We start from the raw sequence: 19,918 nt of genomic DNA on the forward strand, positions 1-19,918 counted from the left end.
AACTCGTTGGTGAGATAGTTGGGACTGGACAGGCTGTGACACATGACAACATATAATGGGTAAAACTTACTTGTTAGTGAGATATGTGTGACTGGACAGGCTGTGGCACATGATAACTAATAATGAGTAAAACTAACTCGTTGGTGAGATAGTTGAGACTGGACAGGCTGTGACACATGACAACATATAATGGATAAAACTTACTTGTTAGTGAGATAGTTGTGACTGGACAGGCTGTGGCACAGGATAACATATAATGAATCAAACTTACTCGTTGGTGAGAAAGTTGTGAATGGACAGGTTGTGGCACATGATAACATATCATGGATCAAACTTATTTGTTGGTGAGATAGTTGTGACTGGACAGGTTGTGGCACATGATAACATATAATGGATAAAACTTACTCGTTGGTGAGATAGTTGTGACTGGACGAGGTGTGGCACATGATTACATACATTGTAAATTGGATTATTAAACCTACTCGTTGGTGAGATAGTTATGAATGGACAGGTTGTGGCACATGATAGCATATAATAGATCAAACTTACTTGTTGGTGAGATAGTTGTGACTGGACAGGCTGTGGCACATGATAAGATATAATGGATCAAACTTAATACTTGTTGGTGAGATAGGTGTGACTGGACAGGCTGTGGCACATGATAACATATAATGGATCAAACTTACTTGTTTTTGAGATAGGTGTGACTGGACAAGCTATGGCACATGATAGCATATAACAGAGCAAACTTACTCGTTGGTGAGATAGTTGTGACTGGACAGGTTGTGGCACATGATATCATATAATGGATCAAACTTACTCGCTGGTGAGATAGTTGTGACTGGACAGGTTGTGGCACATGATAGCATATAATGGATCAAACTTACTCGTTGGTGAGATAGTTGTGACTGGACAGGTTGTGGCACATGATAATATATAATGGATCAAACTTACTTGTTGGTGAGATAGTTGTGACTGGCCAGGCTGTGGCACATGATAACATATAATGGATCAAACTTACTTGTTTTTGAGATATGTGTGACTGGACAGGCTGTGGCACATGATAACTTATTATGGGTAAAACTAACTCGTCGGTGAGATAGTTGGGACTGGACGAGTTGTGGCAAATGATAACATATAATGGATCAAACTTACTTGTTGGTGAGATAGTTGTGACTGGACAGGCTGTGGCACATGATAACATATAATGAATCAAACTTACTCGTTGGTGAGATAGTTGCGTCTTGACAGGCTGTGGCACATGATAATATAGAATGGACTAAACTGTCTCGTTGGTGAGAAAGTTGTGACTGGACAAGCTATGGCACATGATAACATATAATGGATCAAACCTACTCGTAGGTGAGATAATTGTGACTGGACAGGCTGTGACGCAACACATAACGGGTCAAACCATGGAATTAATATTACTTCCATGATCAATAATAAAGAAAAGTTCATCATTGTAGAGAAAATCTCATCACAATTAAGAAAAATCTCATCATAATAAAGAAAACCCTCGTCATAATAAAGAAAACCCTCGTCATAATAAAGAAAACCCTCGTCATAATAAAGAAAACCCTCGTCATAATAAAGAAAAAGCCCGCTTTAAGCTAAAAAAAAAAAAGAAGACAATAAGGGCGAATTGCAGTGTCTTAGTTATATTTCATAAACTAAAACACTTATAAGTAAACTTATGATATTTATTTCATATTGCTTTTATTTCAACTCAAAAACGTTTATGACAAATATGTTTAGTCTCGGTCTGTCTCTGTAATAAACAAATTGTCTGACAATATGCTTCTTTTTTTCAGCATTCAGAATGGGTTTACAGCGATTCAAATTTTACATACATGTTTACAGTTTTTTCCTGGTATGTAGATTTATTATTTAATTTTAGGAGGACAATTATATGTTAAATAGAGGTGCCTTTAAATTAAGTGATTATTGTATATTTCAGTTTGACTGACTGGCACTTAACATGTCCTGTTTTTCATGATTCGCTATAAATTATATTAAACAGTGGATAGTTCGAATTAAATTTGAATGACTGGTGATCTTTCTTATAAGTTGATCAATTTTATTTATCTTTCAAACAAAGGAGAGAAACTAGCTAGTTGTAAAATGAACATTAACATTGCATCTATAAATATTTTTTAATTTTTCATCTTCTGTTGGAAGCACTTTTCTGAATTCGAATTAATCGCGAAGGTGCAAACTTAAAAAAAGTTCATTATTCGGGGGTCTCTTATTTTGTAACTGGGTTGCTTAGTGAAGTCTCGTTGAATAGTCGCTTAGACTATTATATTGGTAAGTAAAATATAATTTTATCCTGGTTCTGAAAAAAAAAACCCAAGCAATTGTCATGTTTTGAATTCATTTAAATGCACTCAATACAAATATATACATGTACTTGTTTCGAAGATGGTTAATGTGTACCCGCAAAAAAATGTTTATCGGAAAAAAATATAAAAAGGGACATCAATATAGCCCATTTCCGGTACATGAACAAGATTCTAGGATTTCAAATGTATATGAAATTGGATGACCACATGTACTTATATGCACATTTCTCCATCTTTAACATATCTGCCAACTTTTCAAAATGGCCATGGGTGTTTTGCGTGCAAGATGGCTGTCATAGTCCTAAAAAACCTTCAAGGGGGCCTTCACATACATTTTACACCCAATTTACAATAACCTTGACAAATCTCACTACTAGTCTTGTTAATAGACTGCTCGACTATCTTCTCTGCTACTTGATTGTCTATTAGTGTCATTTGTGTACCTATGAATTCTTTAGAAAACTATTTAGTAACGCTTCGAATACCAGATAATTAGTTGGGTTCTTCAAATACTTGATTACTCTTTGTTGCCTAATCTGGTTTGCTAATGGATGACATGTAAACTCATCAGGCATGTTTGTTTCGCGTTGATTTTTTCGTTTGAACTGTTTCACAATTGTCATGTCGGAGCATTTTATAGCTGACTAGTCTACACGGTATCGGGATAATTTATTAAGTTGAAGGTCGTACGATTATCTTTAGTTGCAGTAATAAGCTTTGTTTTGACTCGGTTTGTCTGGGGACAACCACTTATATATATTCAGGTGGTTTATTTTTGGGTTTTTTTTTGGTGGGGGGTTGGCTATTTATTTAAGGTATTGTTTACATATAGCTCGTCAACGGTTTCGATACTTATACATTTTCGGATTTCAAATGTTTGGCTTTGAGCGGTCCTGATGAAGGTAAATCCAGAAAAGCGCTTCGGACGCAAGAAATTAAACGTATTCTCAATTTTTTGTCTCCATAGATTTCTCATTGGCAATAATACCATTTCTCCTTTAATATACGACTTCGAAGAATCAATGCAACAAATTGAAATACATAATATTTTATATAACGATCTTGGCATACAGATATAAGTATACGATAGGCAAATGTATTTTTTTTGCCAATATTGATTTTTCATATGATCTGGTCGGCAAAGTGACACGTTAACAAAATGCAAAACATGTGAATATTACAATTTTAACAGGAAAGTTTATAATAATCACATTCTAATGAGCATATAGCTTAAAATGTCATAGTCCAACGGGTGAACATATCTTGGTTGGCTTAGACTTGTCCTCTTGGTCTTCATCTGTACTACTGTGGTAATTATCATCTGCGGGTGTGGAGTAAGAGTAAGGAGACGGTGGTGGTATGACTTGTTTCTTTTTCATTTACGGCGACATTTTTCAATTCCATGGGGGCATTTTCAATTTGCCTCTTTTCTCCTAATGTCAATACAGTTTCAAAAATGTGATTAATGTCATCCGGAATGTGAATACAGCGTAACGAAGAGACATTTAGAAATTTATGTTGAACGAAATAATCCGAATATTGTACAAATTCCTTCCCACTTTGAGAAAGAAATTCAGTCACTGTCATACATGTATCTACGGAAGCGTATTAGCGCCACACATTTATTTTTTATTTTTCTTCCTATGTTTGCGTTAAAACGCAAACCTTTGCGTTACAACGCAAACCTTTTGCGTTACAAAGCAAACCTTTTGCGTTATAACGCAAACCTTTGCGTTATAACGCAACCTTTTGCGTTATAACGCAAACCTTTGCGTTGTAACGCAAACCTTACGCAAACATTTGCGTTATAACGCAAACATTTGTTTTATCTTATTTCTTATTCAAGATCCAAAGGAAACCGTAGTTATTAATGGAGGAGGCTGTATATATTAAAATTTATCACCTTTGTAGTAATTGCAAAGTAACATGCTTGAATAATTAGATCATATCAATGACTAATAATGAGCAGAATAATATAAGAAGATGTGGTTTGAGTGCCAATAAGAAAACTCTCCATCTAAGTCAATATTCGTAAAAGTAAACCATCATAGGCCGAATTACGGTCTTCAACACGGAGCATTGGCTCACACTGAACAACAAACTATAAAGGTCTCCAAAAACGATATCCATGTTTCTACTAGTATATATATTACAAAGAAAATTGAGTAAATTGAGGTTATACCTAAGAAAAAAATCAACCCTGGTAATATAGATATAACCGAATATAAATATACTTCCAAAGTAAGCTCTCGTTTGAGAACTGTGTAAAGTAGGTTAGATTAAAACAAGCTACCCTATGGCTATAAATGTATAGAATGAAGATGTTTTATTAATAAAATTATGTTCTCTCTATTCAAATTGCTACCCAAGCATCTTAAAAATACTTCATTATATTGAAATGAAAATTCAATGACTTTCTATCAAAGAATCTTGATCATATTCTGAGATTTAAAAAAAATGTTTCCTTATTAATAATTCATTTTAAAGCAGAAAGATCATTTTGTCTATTTGACTTGGAGGTTGGTTTCACAATTGTATGACATTATTTTTGATCTTTCAATTTTTGGACCTTCAAATGGATTTCATCTCGTTGACTTTTTTCTAATGCTTTACAGGAATTAAGTCGATTTGGAAATTATTGCTTACGTCCCGGGAACACTGTTGTTATGGACAATTGTGGCTTCCACCACGGTAGATTCGCCGAAAATACACTTAGATTTATTTTGGGACACCGTCACATAGACTTATTATATCAACCTCCATATCACCCAGACTTGAATACGTGTGAAGTATGCTCTAAAGTAATGAAAGACTATTTGCGTAAACATACGACCTACTCACGTGAATTGACTGAGATGGCTATATGTGACGGTCTAGGACAAGTATCCGCTTCAAAGTCTATTTCTATATTTCGTGGATGTGGTTATTTGTAAAAACACTTATTTAGTATATTATATAGATATCTTTATAATTATTCAATAAATTCGTTCATGTAATTCTTTTGTGTTGTGTAAACTTTGAGGGGGGAGTTAAACAGATATATTGAAAGTTTAATACTGAAAAAGAACCTTTTTCTACTGGTTATTATAGCTGACTATGCGGTATAGAATTTGCTCATTGTTGAGGGCCGTATGGTGATCTATATATATATATATATATATATATATATATATATAGTTGTTTATTTCTGTGTCATTTTTCTCTTGTGAAGAGTTATCTCGTTAGCAATCATACCACATCTTCTTCATTTTATTCAAATGATTGTTTATTTATAATTCGGACATACGATGGATACCAATAGCATGCCCTGTCCAGTTAGACAAATGAAATTTAGCTGTAGGCTTTTAATAATATAACAATGACTTATCAACTCAATGACAAGTTTATACGACCAAGCCAACTAATCATCTGGTATTCGAAGCGTTACTAAATAGTTTTCTAAAGAATTCATTGGGACACAAATGACAATAATAGACAATCAAGTAGCAGAGAAGATAGTCGAGCAGTCTATTAACAAGGCTAGTAGTGAGATTTGTCAAGGTTATTGTAAATTGGATGTAATGTTGTTTTTTGGCTTCTTCATACTTTTATAAGCCTACAGTCATTGTAAAATTAATTGTTTCTTTTAAATTGTGGTCAAAATTGATATTTCAAATTTTCAATTTGGGAGCCTCCATGGGGGAAATCCCCCGCTAATAATGACAGTTGGCAGATATGCTTTAAACAGATGTAAAATGGATGTCTATAAAGCGCATTGGTCAGAAAATGAGTTCTCATCTTTGTTCACCACATATAACCAATGCATTAGTCTAGTTTACATATATTGTTTTATATATTTTTTATATGTACATGTATAGCTACACGAGTACACCAATGATAAATATATGAATTTTTGTGTAACTCTAAAGAAAAAGCTGCAACTAAAATACTTTATTTTTTCAGATTATATCTGTATTGAAGATATCTAATGCGGTATTTACTTTTCAATGTCCTGTTCAGTCACACTGGAAACTTAGAGCTGAAACGTATTGTGGTTTGGGCAAGAGCTACTTTTGCTTGTATGATAAGAATGAACAGAATTTTACTGAATTTTGTAGAGACGCAGATGATTTTGATGCACCAGGTAATGCACGATCTTAAAGCCTCGGTCACACCATACCGGATAGCTCGAACGGACGCCTAACGGATAACTTTTTTTCAATCCGTTCATGTCCGTTAGACTTCCGTTCTTATCCGTTAGACGTTTATCCATATCCGTTGCATGTCCGTTAAGGGTAAGTATTATCCGTCGACGTCCGTTCTGTCCGGTGGAAAATTTTGAGCATGTTCAAAACTTTGAACGGACGTCCAACGGATAAAATGTCCGTTGAACGTCCAGTTAGGCGTCCGTTTTGTACGGTACTCGTCCGTTTCGTTTCCGTTTTGTATCCGTTACGTGTCCGTTATACATCTGTTGGAGGTGGAAGATAAATTCACCAACGGACTTCTACCGGACGTTTAACGGATAAAACGGATGTTGAACGGATGACAAACGCACTCCTACCGGACGTATAACGGATAAAACGGATTATTTCTTATGCAGCAAAAATACTGCAATCTGATTGGTTAATTACCCCGGTGTAAATAACACCCACCCTGGTTCACCCCGGGATAAATAAAATTTTGCCAAAAAATTCAGAATTTTTAAAACGGATAAAATGTCCGTTGAACGTCCAGTTAGGCGTCCGTTTTGTACGGTACTCATCCGTTTCGTTTCCGTTTTGTATCCGTTACGTGTCCGTTATACATCTGTTGGAGGTGGAAGATAAATTCACCAACGGACTTCTACCGGACGTTTAACGGATAAAACGGATTATTTCTTATGCAGCAAAAATACTGCAATCTGATTGGTTAATTACCCCGGTGTAAATAACACCCACCCTGGTTCACCCCGGGATAAATAAAATTTTGCCAAAAAATTCAGAATTTTTAAATTTTTTTGGCCAAGAAAAAACAATTTAAAAAAAAAAATAAAAAAAAAATAATTATAATCCAAATAAAATGTTAAAAATTTCAAAAAAAAAAAAAAAAAATCAAAAAATTTTAAATAAAAAAGAACACAAAATTTTTCTGATTTTTTCCAAAAAAATAAGTAAAAAGTATTTTACAATGCGCAGCAACATAGACATTGAAAAAAACGTTACAATGTAAATTTTTCATTACCATTTTTCCAATTTTACATCCTGGTTTCAAAATGAGTAAAGGAAATGTTCATAAGAAATAAATTCGTTATCTAGGTGTACAACAAGATAACTAATATGATGAACGGATCTGAAACGGATAAAAGCCAATTGAAAATTTCGCGTCAGAATTGCCAATTATTGGTATGTCAGATTTATTAAGGTTCATGAATTCTTATTATTCATAATCGATCTTAGAGTATAGGCACGTCTTCACAATCAAGCAGTTCTTATTCAGGCCAGACACTGCCCTTTGGCGGAATTTTGAAGAACAAACCAAAACCAGTTACACAGAAACATTTTGAATATATATGCGATTTACATGTATTATTATTGTCGCCTTTGATTTTTCCGTATATGTTGTTCATCCGTTTTATCCGGTACGCTTCCGTTAGGTGTCCGTTTTATGCGGTACTCGTCCGTTAGATGTACGTTCGACATCCGTTTTGTCCGGTACGTGTCCGTCTCTCGTACGTTGCATATCTGGTTTGTGTCCGTTAAGCATCCGTTACTCGTCCGTTTTATTCGGTCAGTACTTCAACGGACTCCCAACGGATAACAATTTTGTCAACGGACAACTTTTATTTTCACCCGTTAGGCAACCGTTCGTGCTATCCGGTAAGGTGTGACCGAGGCTTTACTGTACGAAATATTTTTTTTTTTTTTTTTTTAAATTGGATAGAGGTATAGTGGGAGAGTTGAGATCTCAAAAAACTTGTTTAACCCCGCCGCATTTTCGCGCCTGTCCCAAGTCAAGAAACCCTTGCCTTTGTTAGTCTTGTATGATTTTCAATTTTAGTTTCTTTTATATATGTCAGAGTTTAAAATGACGTCCATTATCTGCTATTTGGTCAGGTTGTTGTCTTTTAGACACATTGGCCATTTCCACTTTCAATTTTACCATTTATAATTTGGAAATTTTGAATTACTGCACTCTAAGATATTAATATATTTATTTATTCATGAAATGCACATTTATACCTCTGGGGGTTGAAGGCATATACAAACAATACAATACAATATATACAATGGAAAAATGAACATATTAAACATCATATATAGTGGTAAAACAGTAATATTTATGCAGGCGTTGTGTCCACTCCCCTCAGTGCAAATGACTTTTTAATGAACGGAACAGTAAGCTGTATAATATCATATGAAGATAGAATTAATTGTAATCTATCTGTTTCAGACAATTTAAAGTATTCTGAAACATATATTATTTATATCTTTTTCAAGCTGATTACGTAAAGATTTATTAATTTTACATTTTAAGAAAAAGTGGGTTTCATCTTCAACCGCATTTATATTACAATGTTTACATATTCTATTTTTTCTTTGAATTCTTTTATATCTACTCCTCTCTATTTCCAAGAAATGGTCACTTACTCGCATTTTACATAATAATTTTCTATTTTCAAAACTATTTTTAGAAATGTATTTGTCTATTTCATATTTTGTTTTTATTTTACTGTACAAGAATATTTTACTGGTTTCATTAGTTAATTTTAATTTTTCAAAGAAAATATTTTCAAAGCTATCTTTTAGTTCTTTTTTGATATTTTTTGAGAATGAACTCTTCTCTTGTTTATAGTTTATATCCTGTATTTTAAGTTCGTCTCGTGAAATTTTATTATAACTAAACACAGTGCTTAAAATCAAAACTTACAGATAGAGTTCGCAATACTGGCAGTGAGTCACTTATGTCCATTTAAAACCTTGAAAATGTTATTTTGTTTAGTTCCGCACTCTATATTACTAAACTCTATTATTACTACAGGTAGTAGTGACATTAAATGCTCTCAATAAAAATACAATATTGATTGGAGGCTTTCGCGTCCACAAACACATGCATATTGTCTCATGTTTTATAAAAACAAAATATGTACTATAAATATATGTGTATTTAGGACAAAAACTTATAGTTGCTGGGTCATCGAAAGGAACACTGCAAGGAACTGATTGTGATGGCAATTTCTACCAACCTTATAAATTCCTGTCTTCTGGAAATAGTCGCTGTGTTTATAAAAGATCTGACTGCAGTGAGGAAGGACAAGTCGTTTATAGAAACGGAACAGAGAAAAACGATAGATCATGCCGTTGTGACTATACGAGAGGATATGATTTTGTAACACGACCAAATCATCAATGTTTGTGTGTACCATCTAAAGAAGATTGTTCCTGCTATCATAAGACATGTCCGAATAAATACATTTTATCACCAGGTATGAGACTATTTTTGAAATGAATTGTCAATTTTCGGATCATCATCTTCTAATGATTCTACACTCTCCGGAAAGGAGGGGGTAGTAGCAAAGCAAGTTTTTGTAGACGTGTTGATTTTTATAATGCCCCACCTACAATAGTAGAGGGGCATTATGTTTTCTGGTATGTTCGTCAGTTCGTTCGTTCGTCCGTCTGTGCGTCAGGTTAAAGTTTTTGGTCAAGGTAGTTTTTGATGAAGTTGAAATTCAATCAACTTGAAACTTAGTATACATGTTCTCCATGATATGATCTTTCCAATTTTTAAGTCAATTTCAAGTTTTGACCCAATTGTCATGGTCCACTGAACATAGAAAAGTGCAAGTTTCAGTTTCGTCCGTCTGTGCGTCAGGTTAAAGTTTTTGGTCAAGGTAGTTATTGATGAAGTTGTAGTCTAATCAACTTGAAACTTAGTACTCTTGTTTCTTATGATATGATCTTTCTAATTTAACTGCCAAATTAAAGTTTGACCCCAATTTTACGGTCCACTGAACATGGAAAATGATAGAGCGAGTGGGGCATCCGTGTACTATGGACACATTCTTGTTTCACATAAATCTCGCATGAAATTCACGTGAAAAATGTAACGTGAGATTCACCCCAAACGAGCGTTTACACGAAGCTCACGTTAATTTTACCACAAAAAATGGTATTTGTCAAGATTGAAAATTTAGATGGTATTCGAATTACTATTTTATAAAAGTAAACCATTAAAGGTTAAAGTTCGGTCTTCATTACGATTACACCAAACAGGTAGTGTAAAACCATTCAAACGGGAAAACTAACAGTCTAATTTATATAAAAAACGAGAAACGAGAAACACAAATGTCTTATGAACCACATCAACAAACGACAATTACTGAACATCAGTTTCCGGACTTTATAAACCCATTTGAGTTGGAATTCACATCAGTTTTTTTTTTTTAAGTTTGCCTATGTAGTTTATAAAGAAAATATATGTCTGCGTTCATGACAAGTAGCATTATTAACCGACCGTTTTGAGAGAAAAAAAAACTAAATATAATACCTATACAATGAATAGTTGCTGCAATCATGGTGTCGCAGTGCCCAAATTTCAAAAACCAGACGTATTCTTCTGGTCTACATATAAAGCTAGGGTCACACTGCCGATGAGACCAACTCGATCAATCTAGATCAAGACAGATTAAGCGATCGGCAGACTGGTCTGGCTCAATCGACAAGAATATTCAGGGAGGTCTACCTTGGTCGTCATCGATCTGACTTTCTACCCGAGAGTTTTTGGCATGTCAAAAATATTCGAGTAAGGATCGAGAAGCCAGTCACTCGAGAAGAGATCGAGAACTCGTCGAGTAGCGGTCGAATTGATCGGGAAAGGATCGTGTAGAGATCGAGTTTGGTCGGAATACAAATATTTTACCGATCAGTACTCGATCATCTCGACCTTTACTCGACTAATATCCGATCATTTTCCGATCTTCACCATATCGTTTGATATGTAGTCCAGTTTAACTCGACCAATGCCCGATCGCTTCATGATCACTGTGACTTCTATATTTCTCAATCTCAGACCAACTCGACCAATACCCGATCTCTAAGCGACCACATTCGACCACTCTTCGATATCTACTCGGACATACACGAGTACACATGACTGCTACACGAATCTCTTATAGTTTGTGCAGATTTGATTAACTCTCATAACTTTACTTCCGCAAAAATGTATTGTCACTATTTATTTTATACACAAATTCCTCCAAGTACAGTACGTTTCTGTACTTTTGCAAGAATGGGTAAAATTTTATAAGATACCAAACGGAACAATCAAACTCAAAAGTCGGAAACAAACAGACACAGACATATCGAAAACGAAAACCGATGAGAAGACAAACAGCAGTCAACATGACACAACATAGAAAACTAAAATCATTACAACACGAAACCCAAAAGCTGGGATGATCTCAGGTGTTCCAGAAGGGAAGTAGATCCTGCATTTTGGCCCTAGATGATTGTTCAAATATGAAAGTAAGTGTGCATTAAAAAAATCATTATCAGACAGCTGATGACTAGTTTAGCCTTCACAGTTAGTTTTTAAGATTATATTTAACCTGTTATGAGTTTTTTTTTACTCTCCTTATTTTCCGTATGTCCAGAAAATTACAAAAGTACAAAAATCAGAAGATGGGGTATAATTGCCAATGAGACAACTCTCCACAGGACACCAAATGACACAGAAATTAACAACTATATGTCGAATGTTTACAAACACTTTTTTCACACGAACTTTTTGACATAATTTTACAACAAAATGAGACGAAAGATAAATGATTTTTATTTGAATTCTTCATACAGGGAATTGGAATCTTATTTTTGGCCAAATTTTAGGGAAATTTGTGACATCTTTACCCTTTTTTGTAATATTTTTTTAGCAAAAACAAGCAGGTTGTTGCCATGGATACACTAAATTGAAATAACTTTAACCATTCAACTACTGGATATCAAATATATGGAACATACTGATTACATACATATGTACCAATGCGGTGACAAATTTCATTTTGTGGTGTCATTTTCAAGAAAAAAGCAGAAAAACTCCCATAACATATCAGCGTCGATGTAACTTCACTCTTAGGAAGTTTTTATAACCATTGGGGTTATCTTTGTTGAGCTCCGGTTAGTCTCTCATACTTTTGATTTTGTCATTTGATTCGGGACTTTCCTTTTTGAATTTTCCTCGGAGTTCAGTCTTTTTGTGATTTTACTTTATACTGCCCTCACAGAGGTCGCCGTGTCAGCCACTGCTTCACCTAGATTTCTCGGCGGACGTTGCTGTCTACGCCTTCTTGTTCGTCTTCTACGCTCTATTCAAGCTCCGTCACACTTATTAACCTGTCTCTCTGAGCTCTAACCAACTTTCCCACTAATCCACCTGCTTAATTCGCACTTGATATGTGTTTTATAGTAATAAGAAATGTATATACGTTTCATAAAAATTGTTTGAGGCAAACGTAATGAAATTAGAGAACGGAAACTAATTGTTGGGACGTATGAAAGTACTTACGGACGGACAAGTGTAACAAGTAATGCCCCTGTACTGTAGAGGACCATACATATTTATACTGCAATTGAACATATCCGACCAATTCCCGACTATCCCTACGACCCGTATACGATGAGGTCGATCTAGCTGGTCTGGTCGAGATTAGGCTGAGATCGAGTATAGTTGATTTGGTCTAGCTATACGAGTTAAAATCGTGAATTGGTCGGGATTATCAAATATATATTCAATTAGTGGTCGTATTGGAGTCGTGAATGGTCGAGTTAAGGTCGTGTACAGTCGGGTAGAAGTCGTAAACAGGCCCGATCAAGAATTTGTTAAAGCTTGGTCGTGGAAATTTGGACAATCGGTATCATCGACTTGATCTGATCAGCAGTGTGAACCTAGCTTAAGGGTTGCACAATTGTTAGTAGTACATTTTATCGATGGAAAATTAATTATGATCAGTAAAACATGTTGACGTGTGCACTCTGGTTTTAGATGTTCTAAGAAAGTAATTGTGCATCAAATATAAACTTATGTCTATTTAACCGTTTTAGAATATGAGTGTCTTAATGAGAACAAGTGGAAACTCAACTTTAACTGTGACTCAATATCAACAGTTGTGTGAGTATTTCTTGTAAAATATCTTGTCACAAAAGACATGTTTATTTGAACCTTCTGTTTTCTAAAACCTGTAGATTGAAGTTGAACAAAGTTAAAGAGATAGAAAGCGCAACTTATGCTTACAAAGGAGTAGGTTCGGTTAGAGCCGATTTTGGCCTCAAAGTTCAGGTTCATCGGATGAAAGATTGTGGACACTTTTTTAAAACACTAAAGAGCCTTACGCATCTACTTCAGTCGATTTAATTAGTTTATGTGAAAGATTTGAACTGATTTAGTAATTAAAGACGCTCAAATTCACGTTAAGATATGAAAAATCTATCAAATATGCCATAATATGTCACTTGTCAGATGGTTTTTGTAAAAAATGAAATTGGCCGCATCCATGTTCATTCTCAACCTATAAATATGTTATGTATTATAATAATACAACTTATATTTAAATATTAAGAAGGAACACATTTTAACAATTTCGTTTAAACATCTATATTTTGGGGCCAAAAAGGTGCTTTACTGGACCTACTCCTTTTAAAGGTATCAATATGGTATAACGTCACAAACTTATGATAAATCGTATCGTTTCGTAAATATAATAGTTAATTTTCATAAAACAATCTACCACAGGAACAGAGGTAAGTGATCTCAAATGATATATTTCTGTTTCTTCTGCAGACAAATTTCGTATAATCTTTGTTGTAGATGTTGGCAAAAATGTTTGCATCATTTTACTAATACGTATATATAAAGAATAACCTTGTACAATTCAACTGGGACTTTAGTGTACACATTATATATTTTTCGGACCACATTGATTCCATATAATTATTTTGAACAAAAATTGAGATTGGAAACGAATAATATGGCAAAGTTACAACAACCCGTCCAAAGAACAGAAAACATTCGAAGGCCGCCGATGGGTCTTCCACACTGCGCGAAAATCCTAACTCGGAGGCCTGCTCAGTTGGCCCCTCAAACATGTACACGTATATAAGTTGAGCGAAAATTGACGTCCCATTAAACTCCGAAATAGTAATAAATTAACTACAATACAGAACTATTTTTATTCTTGGATATAATACTATTGATTGGATCACCTCGTATGTTATCAAACGGATAAACAGTTACATAATGAAGATCTTGCAGCTTGTTTTTATAATCTGAATTTGAAAAAATAATTAGTTTTAAAAAAATTGTTGAAAAATCAAATAATTCAACAGCTACACCAATTAACGTTAAAATGCCAGTTTTATTCCTATTTTTTTCTATAGATATTTTAAAAGTACCTAAACATCTGTATCGGCAAACCAGGTCCTAATTAATGTATATCTCTTGACGTATGTCGATTTGATTATTCTTGCCAGGATATGGTCTCTCATTGTCTCATACAATCGCATTATTTACATTTTTTTTAAAGTTTACGATGTACACGTTCTATTTATGTATCCTTTTTTTGTCAGGTTATCTAAAGATTCTGGAATAACATCGACAGACAATTCATCGTTTCGCTATCATATAATAGGTATGTTGATCATAAAATTATGCGAAACTTGAATATTGGTTATAAAACTTAAGAATTCTGAACTAATACAGGTCTTAGAAACGGAAATTCTTAAAAACAAATGCAACAATATGAAAAATTAATATGTTAACATAGTAATTGATATTTCTTCCATAAAGTAAAGATAAGTTATGGAATAACAATTGTAGAAGTATGGTGTAAGTTGTAAGTTTAAAAGGAATTGATAGAACCCCCCCCCCCCTTCCCGCCCCTTATTTTTGGTTTGTCTGTGTTGCTCAGTTGTTAGTTTCCTATATTCTGTTTTATGTATTTCTGTTTGTATTCTCATCACTTGGCAATATTGATATTTGGTGTATAATTTTAGCATACATTTTTAGCTCACCTGACCAGAAGGGCCAAGTGAGCTTTTCTCATCACTTGGTGTCCGTCGTCGTTAACTTTTTTACATTTTGAACTTCTTCTAGAGAACCACTGAATGGAATGGAACAAAATACGGCATGCATATTCCTTGTAAGGTGATGACCAAGTGGTGTTATTTTTTAGCCGATCCATCTATCAAATCGGCCGTCAGCTGATGACTTAGTTTAACATAGGACTCTATGGGAAATGCATACAAATGTCTTATTTTAGAGAACCACTAAATGGAATTGAACCAAACATAGAATGAATGTTCCTTATGAGTTGCTGACCAAGTGTTGTTACTTTGTAGCCGATCCATCATCCAAGACGGTCGCTAGCGGGGGACTTAGTTTAACATAGGACCCTATGAGAAATACATACAAATGTATTCTTTTAGAGAACCACTGAATGGAATGAAACCAAACATAGCATGAATGTAACTTATAAGGCGCTGACCAAGTGTTGTAACTTTGTTGCCCATCCATAATCCAAGATAACTGCCAGCAGGGGACTTAGTTTAACATAGGACCCTATGGGAATTACATACAAATGTCTTCCTTTAGAGAACCACTGAATGGAATGAAACCATGCAAACACAGCATTGAATGTTCCTTTTGAGGTGTTTACCAATTGCAAGCGTTGTTACCTTGTGACTGATCCATTCTTCAATATGACCGCCAGCGTAGGACTTAGTTTAACATAGGACACTATGTTAAACTAAGTCCTACCAAATAGAATGAAATCAAAGATATCATAAATGTTCCTTATGAGGTGCTGACCAAGTGTTGTTACTTTGTAGCCAGCAGGGGACGCCAGCAGGGGACATAGTTTAACATAGTACCCTATTGAAAATACATACAAATGTCTTATGTTAGAGAACTACTAAATGGAATGAAACTACACATGTCAAAATGTTCTTTGTGAGGTGCTGGTGAAGTGTTACTACTTTGTGGCTGATTACTGTTCAAGATGGCCACCGGGAATAATTTTTAAAGTACAGGGGCAATAATAAACCAAATTTGACCTCAAACATTATTTAAGTATCTGTTATGATTTTTATCTTTTTTATATGATTTTAAACCCCTATGTAGAGTCAGGTGAGCGACACAAGCTCTCAAGAGCCTGTAGCTTAACAAGTTACAAACTGATGAAGCTCGATTTTGTTCCATTCTGAAGATTTTGTAAAGAGTTATGGTATTTCAACTGAGAAACTTCATTTACAATGTATATAATCAAATTTCCACACTTGTTTGTGTCATTCTTGAAGCTATTGATTTGCTATTATATGTAATCTTCCCACGACAGATTACAGAATCAAGTTGGAACTTTACACCGGTCTAAGATTTATGGGTTGAAAATGTTTCTTTGCTATATTTGGTCTCTATCTTTTAACTTGCCTTTTATTAGTATTAGGTTGAAAATAGTCAATATTTTATGACAGTATGATACTAAACCCCTAACGGGAGGCATTGTGCCTGATATTCATATGATGAAGACATAATCTTTCAATCAGTTTTATTGAGGTTTGGAGCGCTAGCTGGCATGACAGTTAACAGCTAGTAGTCTGTTGTTATTTATGTATTATTGTCATTTTATTTATTTTCTTTTGTTACATTTTTGACACCGGACTAGGACTTTACTTGAACTGAATTTTAATGTGCGTATTGTTATGCGTTTACTTTTTCTACATTGGCTAGAGGTATAGGGGGAGGGTTGAGATCTCATAAACATGTTTAACCCCGCCGCAATTTTGCGTCTGTCCCAAGTCAGGAGCCTCTGGCCTTTGTTAGTTTTGTATTAATTTTAATTTTAGTTTCTTGTGTATAATTCGGAGTTTGGTATGACGTCCATTATCACTGTACTAGTATACATGGGTTTTTTAGGGGCCAGCTGAAGGACACCTTCGGGTGCGGGAATTCTCGCTACATTAAAGACCCATTGGTGGCACCCATTGGTGGCCTTCGTCTGTTGTCTGCTCTATGATCGGGTTGTTGTCGCTTTGACACATTCCCCATTTCCTTTCTCAATTTTATAAACAACAATTTACAAAAAAATTGTGAACGATTTGCACTCTCCTGAAGTTGGAGCTTTAAAAAACCAAAAAGATGTGAATAAACTAATCATAGATACATGTACCAGTATTAAATTTTGTATTTACGCCAGACGTGCGTTTTCGAATCCAAAAAAAGTAAAAAAAAAAAAAAAAAAAAAAGCGAAGTTAAGTAAGAACTTGAAGAGCATTGAGGATCAAAATTCAAAAAAAGTTTTGCCAAATACAGCTAAGGTATAAAATTGAGAATGGAAATGGGGAATGTGCCAAAGAGACAACAACCCGACCATAGAAAAAAAACCAACAACAACAGAAGGTCACCAACAGGTCTTCAATGTAGCGTGAAAGCTTTTTTTGAATTTGTCTTCAAATAAGTTTGATTATGTATAATTAGTTTACAAGAATAGGACATATTTCAGAAAATGATATCATCGCTTAATATGCTTAACAACTAATGAAACAGTTAAACAAATCCTAAAAAGTATCCGATTTCATATGAAATACCTAATTGATTTCTAATTCTAAGCGTCACCACTTTGGATGAAAGTCAAATCGCAGGCAGGATATTACCCTTTGATGCAAAACCTGATTTGACCGTGGTAATCAATTTCACCCAGCTCTGAATACAAATCATTTTCGAATGCTATCCAATCATACATGTATATCAAGAGAACATCGACAACTTAGAACATTAATATAATACCGGTACTTATCTCATTCGAGTACATGCTGTGAGTTTTATACCATAAGCTTTGAACTTGATACAGAGACTTTTGCAACTGTTTCATTTGAAATGTAGTGTGCAGTGAAATAAGCTAAATTTGGGACTAATTTTAACTTTTTTTTACTTCAGCATATAGAAATACTCCACGTGTTGCAGTTCTAGTAGTGTTTATGCTTATTCTATCAGTATCGAGTAAGTAATAGCTAAAACCGAATGTTTCTTTGGTTTGTCTCGTCGACGACGAATGTCTCAAAAAGGTGAGAAATATATTGCCCATCGGAAAGCGAGATGTAAACTTTGTGTCTTAAACTTTATATTCAAAAGGTATTTCGATTTGTTTCCTGATATCTAAGTTACATATATACATAATTATGTAGATGTCTTGTGTGGCGATCTTTCTGTCCGGCCATATGTGTGTAGACCATAACAATATTTTTTTTATGAATTTACCACTGTTTAGAAAAAACTGAAAACTATATATATTTTGAGAATTTCGAACTGATTATGAGTGATGTGCATCTATACGTGGTATACTTATCTATGCAAAATCTACCTTCATGTTCATCTGACATTGACATGATGCTTTTGAATAGTGATCAAGGTTATGTTTTAGTAGTCAAATCCGTATATTAAATAGTATATGCAAACGATCCAAATTCAAGCTTGTGCCAACTGTTATGAATTCAACCTCTGTGATCTTAAGCTCCTCTGCATATTTTATTCCTACTGCAGTAAAAGATAGATCAACTATACTTAGCATATAAAATGGAGGTAAAATGAACATGAGTCTGGTCAGCTTTATCTGACACTTGCATCACACTTACATTGTTGGTTTTTTTTTAACGATTAATTATGTTCATATAAAATGTCGTTTATATAATTACATATTCCTATATCTAATAACTGTTCAGTGTCTTTAAGTGCTAGTCTTTGTAAGAAGCAGGCAATTTAGGTAAAAATCATGATCAGAAAAAACCTACTGAGCTAATCATGTTATTTAATACTAACCATCATCCTGAGTTAAAAATTATTAGTCTTTCGTTTGTGTGTGTCTGGTAATATCAAATAACTCTGTTACAAAATTGGTTAGAATGATAGCAAATTACAGAGTTATCTCCCCTTATTCGAAAATTTCTAGTGCATTTCAACCAAATTGTATCTTCTATTACCAGAACAGAAAACGAAAATGAATGTTATTTTTGTGCATAACTACATATTATGAACTGAAATCAATGTCAAATTGGGTGGGATTTTTTGGTCATGTTTTCACCACTGCCTGATTCTTAGGCAGACTGGCACTCAAATATTAGCTGTACGAGTCAAGGAAACTGGTGTATGCGAGCTTTTAACGAGCTATTACACCTGTTTCGAGGCGAGTACAAATACAGCTGATATTTAAAGTCACTAAACAGTTATTGTCTTTATCCTGCAATATTTTCTATATTTTTTGGCTTTTAAAGTTAGAAAACCTCACATTTATTGCATTTATTTTCGATTTTAAATGCATTAGTTTTTGTTTATTTTACCTGTTTGAGGTCCTCAGCGTAGTAATATTAGATAAATCATACAATGGTACGCTGAAAGAATCTCGCATTGACAACAATAATACATTACTTAAAGTTAATAATTTTTTGTTATAACATAACAACAAAATTCAACAGTGAAATAAAATTAAAAAAAAACGTGTCTAATTTGAGACAAACACGTATAGTTTGTCCTACGCTTCACACACCGTGACTTTCACTGATCATCGATCGTTG

General features: G+C 34.2%; 1 protein-coding gene and 1 long non-coding RNA gene across 2 annotated transcripts in view; one reads left to right on the top strand and one right to left on the bottom strand.

Moving 5' to 3' along the window:
* The window catches only part of LOC143042214 (uncharacterized), a 98,797-nt gene that overhangs the window by 46,346 nt on the left and 32,533 nt on the right, over nucleotides 1-19,918 (bottom strand). The gene's annotated exons all lie outside the window — the stretch shown is intronic.
* On the top strand, nucleotides 1,820-18,415 carry LOC143042213 (uncharacterized). The gene is made up of 6 exons (XM_076214482.1): nucleotides 1,820-1,873; nucleotides 6,288-6,468; nucleotides 9,475-9,789; nucleotides 13,403-13,469; nucleotides 14,924-14,985; nucleotides 18,288-18,415. Exons 1-6 carry the CDS (start codon nucleotides 1,823-1,825, stop codon nucleotides 18,356-18,358), a joined length of 747 nt encoding a protein of 248 aa, XP_076070597.1. The 5' UTR covers nucleotides 1,820-1,822; the 3' UTR covers nucleotides 18,359-18,415.

The sequence above is a fragment of the Mytilus galloprovincialis genome, chromosome 8 (assembly GCF_965363235.1).
Source record: "Mytilus galloprovincialis chromosome 8, xbMytGall1.hap1.1, whole genome shotgun sequence".
NCBI classification, from domain to species: Eukaryota; Metazoa; Mollusca; class Bivalvia; order Mytilida; family Mytilidae; genus Mytilus; species Mytilus galloprovincialis.

What these genes read in the sequence shown, in the direction of transcription:
- LOC143042213 (XM_076214482.1), top strand. Translation starts at nt 1,823, where the DNA reads ATGGGTTTACAGCGATTCAAATTTTACATACATGTTTACAGTTTTTTC. An exon ending in GACTCAATATCAACAGTTGT is followed by an intron (nt 13,470 to 14,923) that starts GTGAGTATTTCT and finishes TTTTTTTGTCAG; the next exon opens with GTTATCTAAAGATTCTGGAA. An exon ending in GTTTCGCTATCATATAATAG is followed by an intron (nt 14,986 to 18,287) that starts GTATGTTGATCA and finishes TTTTTACTTCAG; the next exon opens with CATATAGAAATACTCCACGT.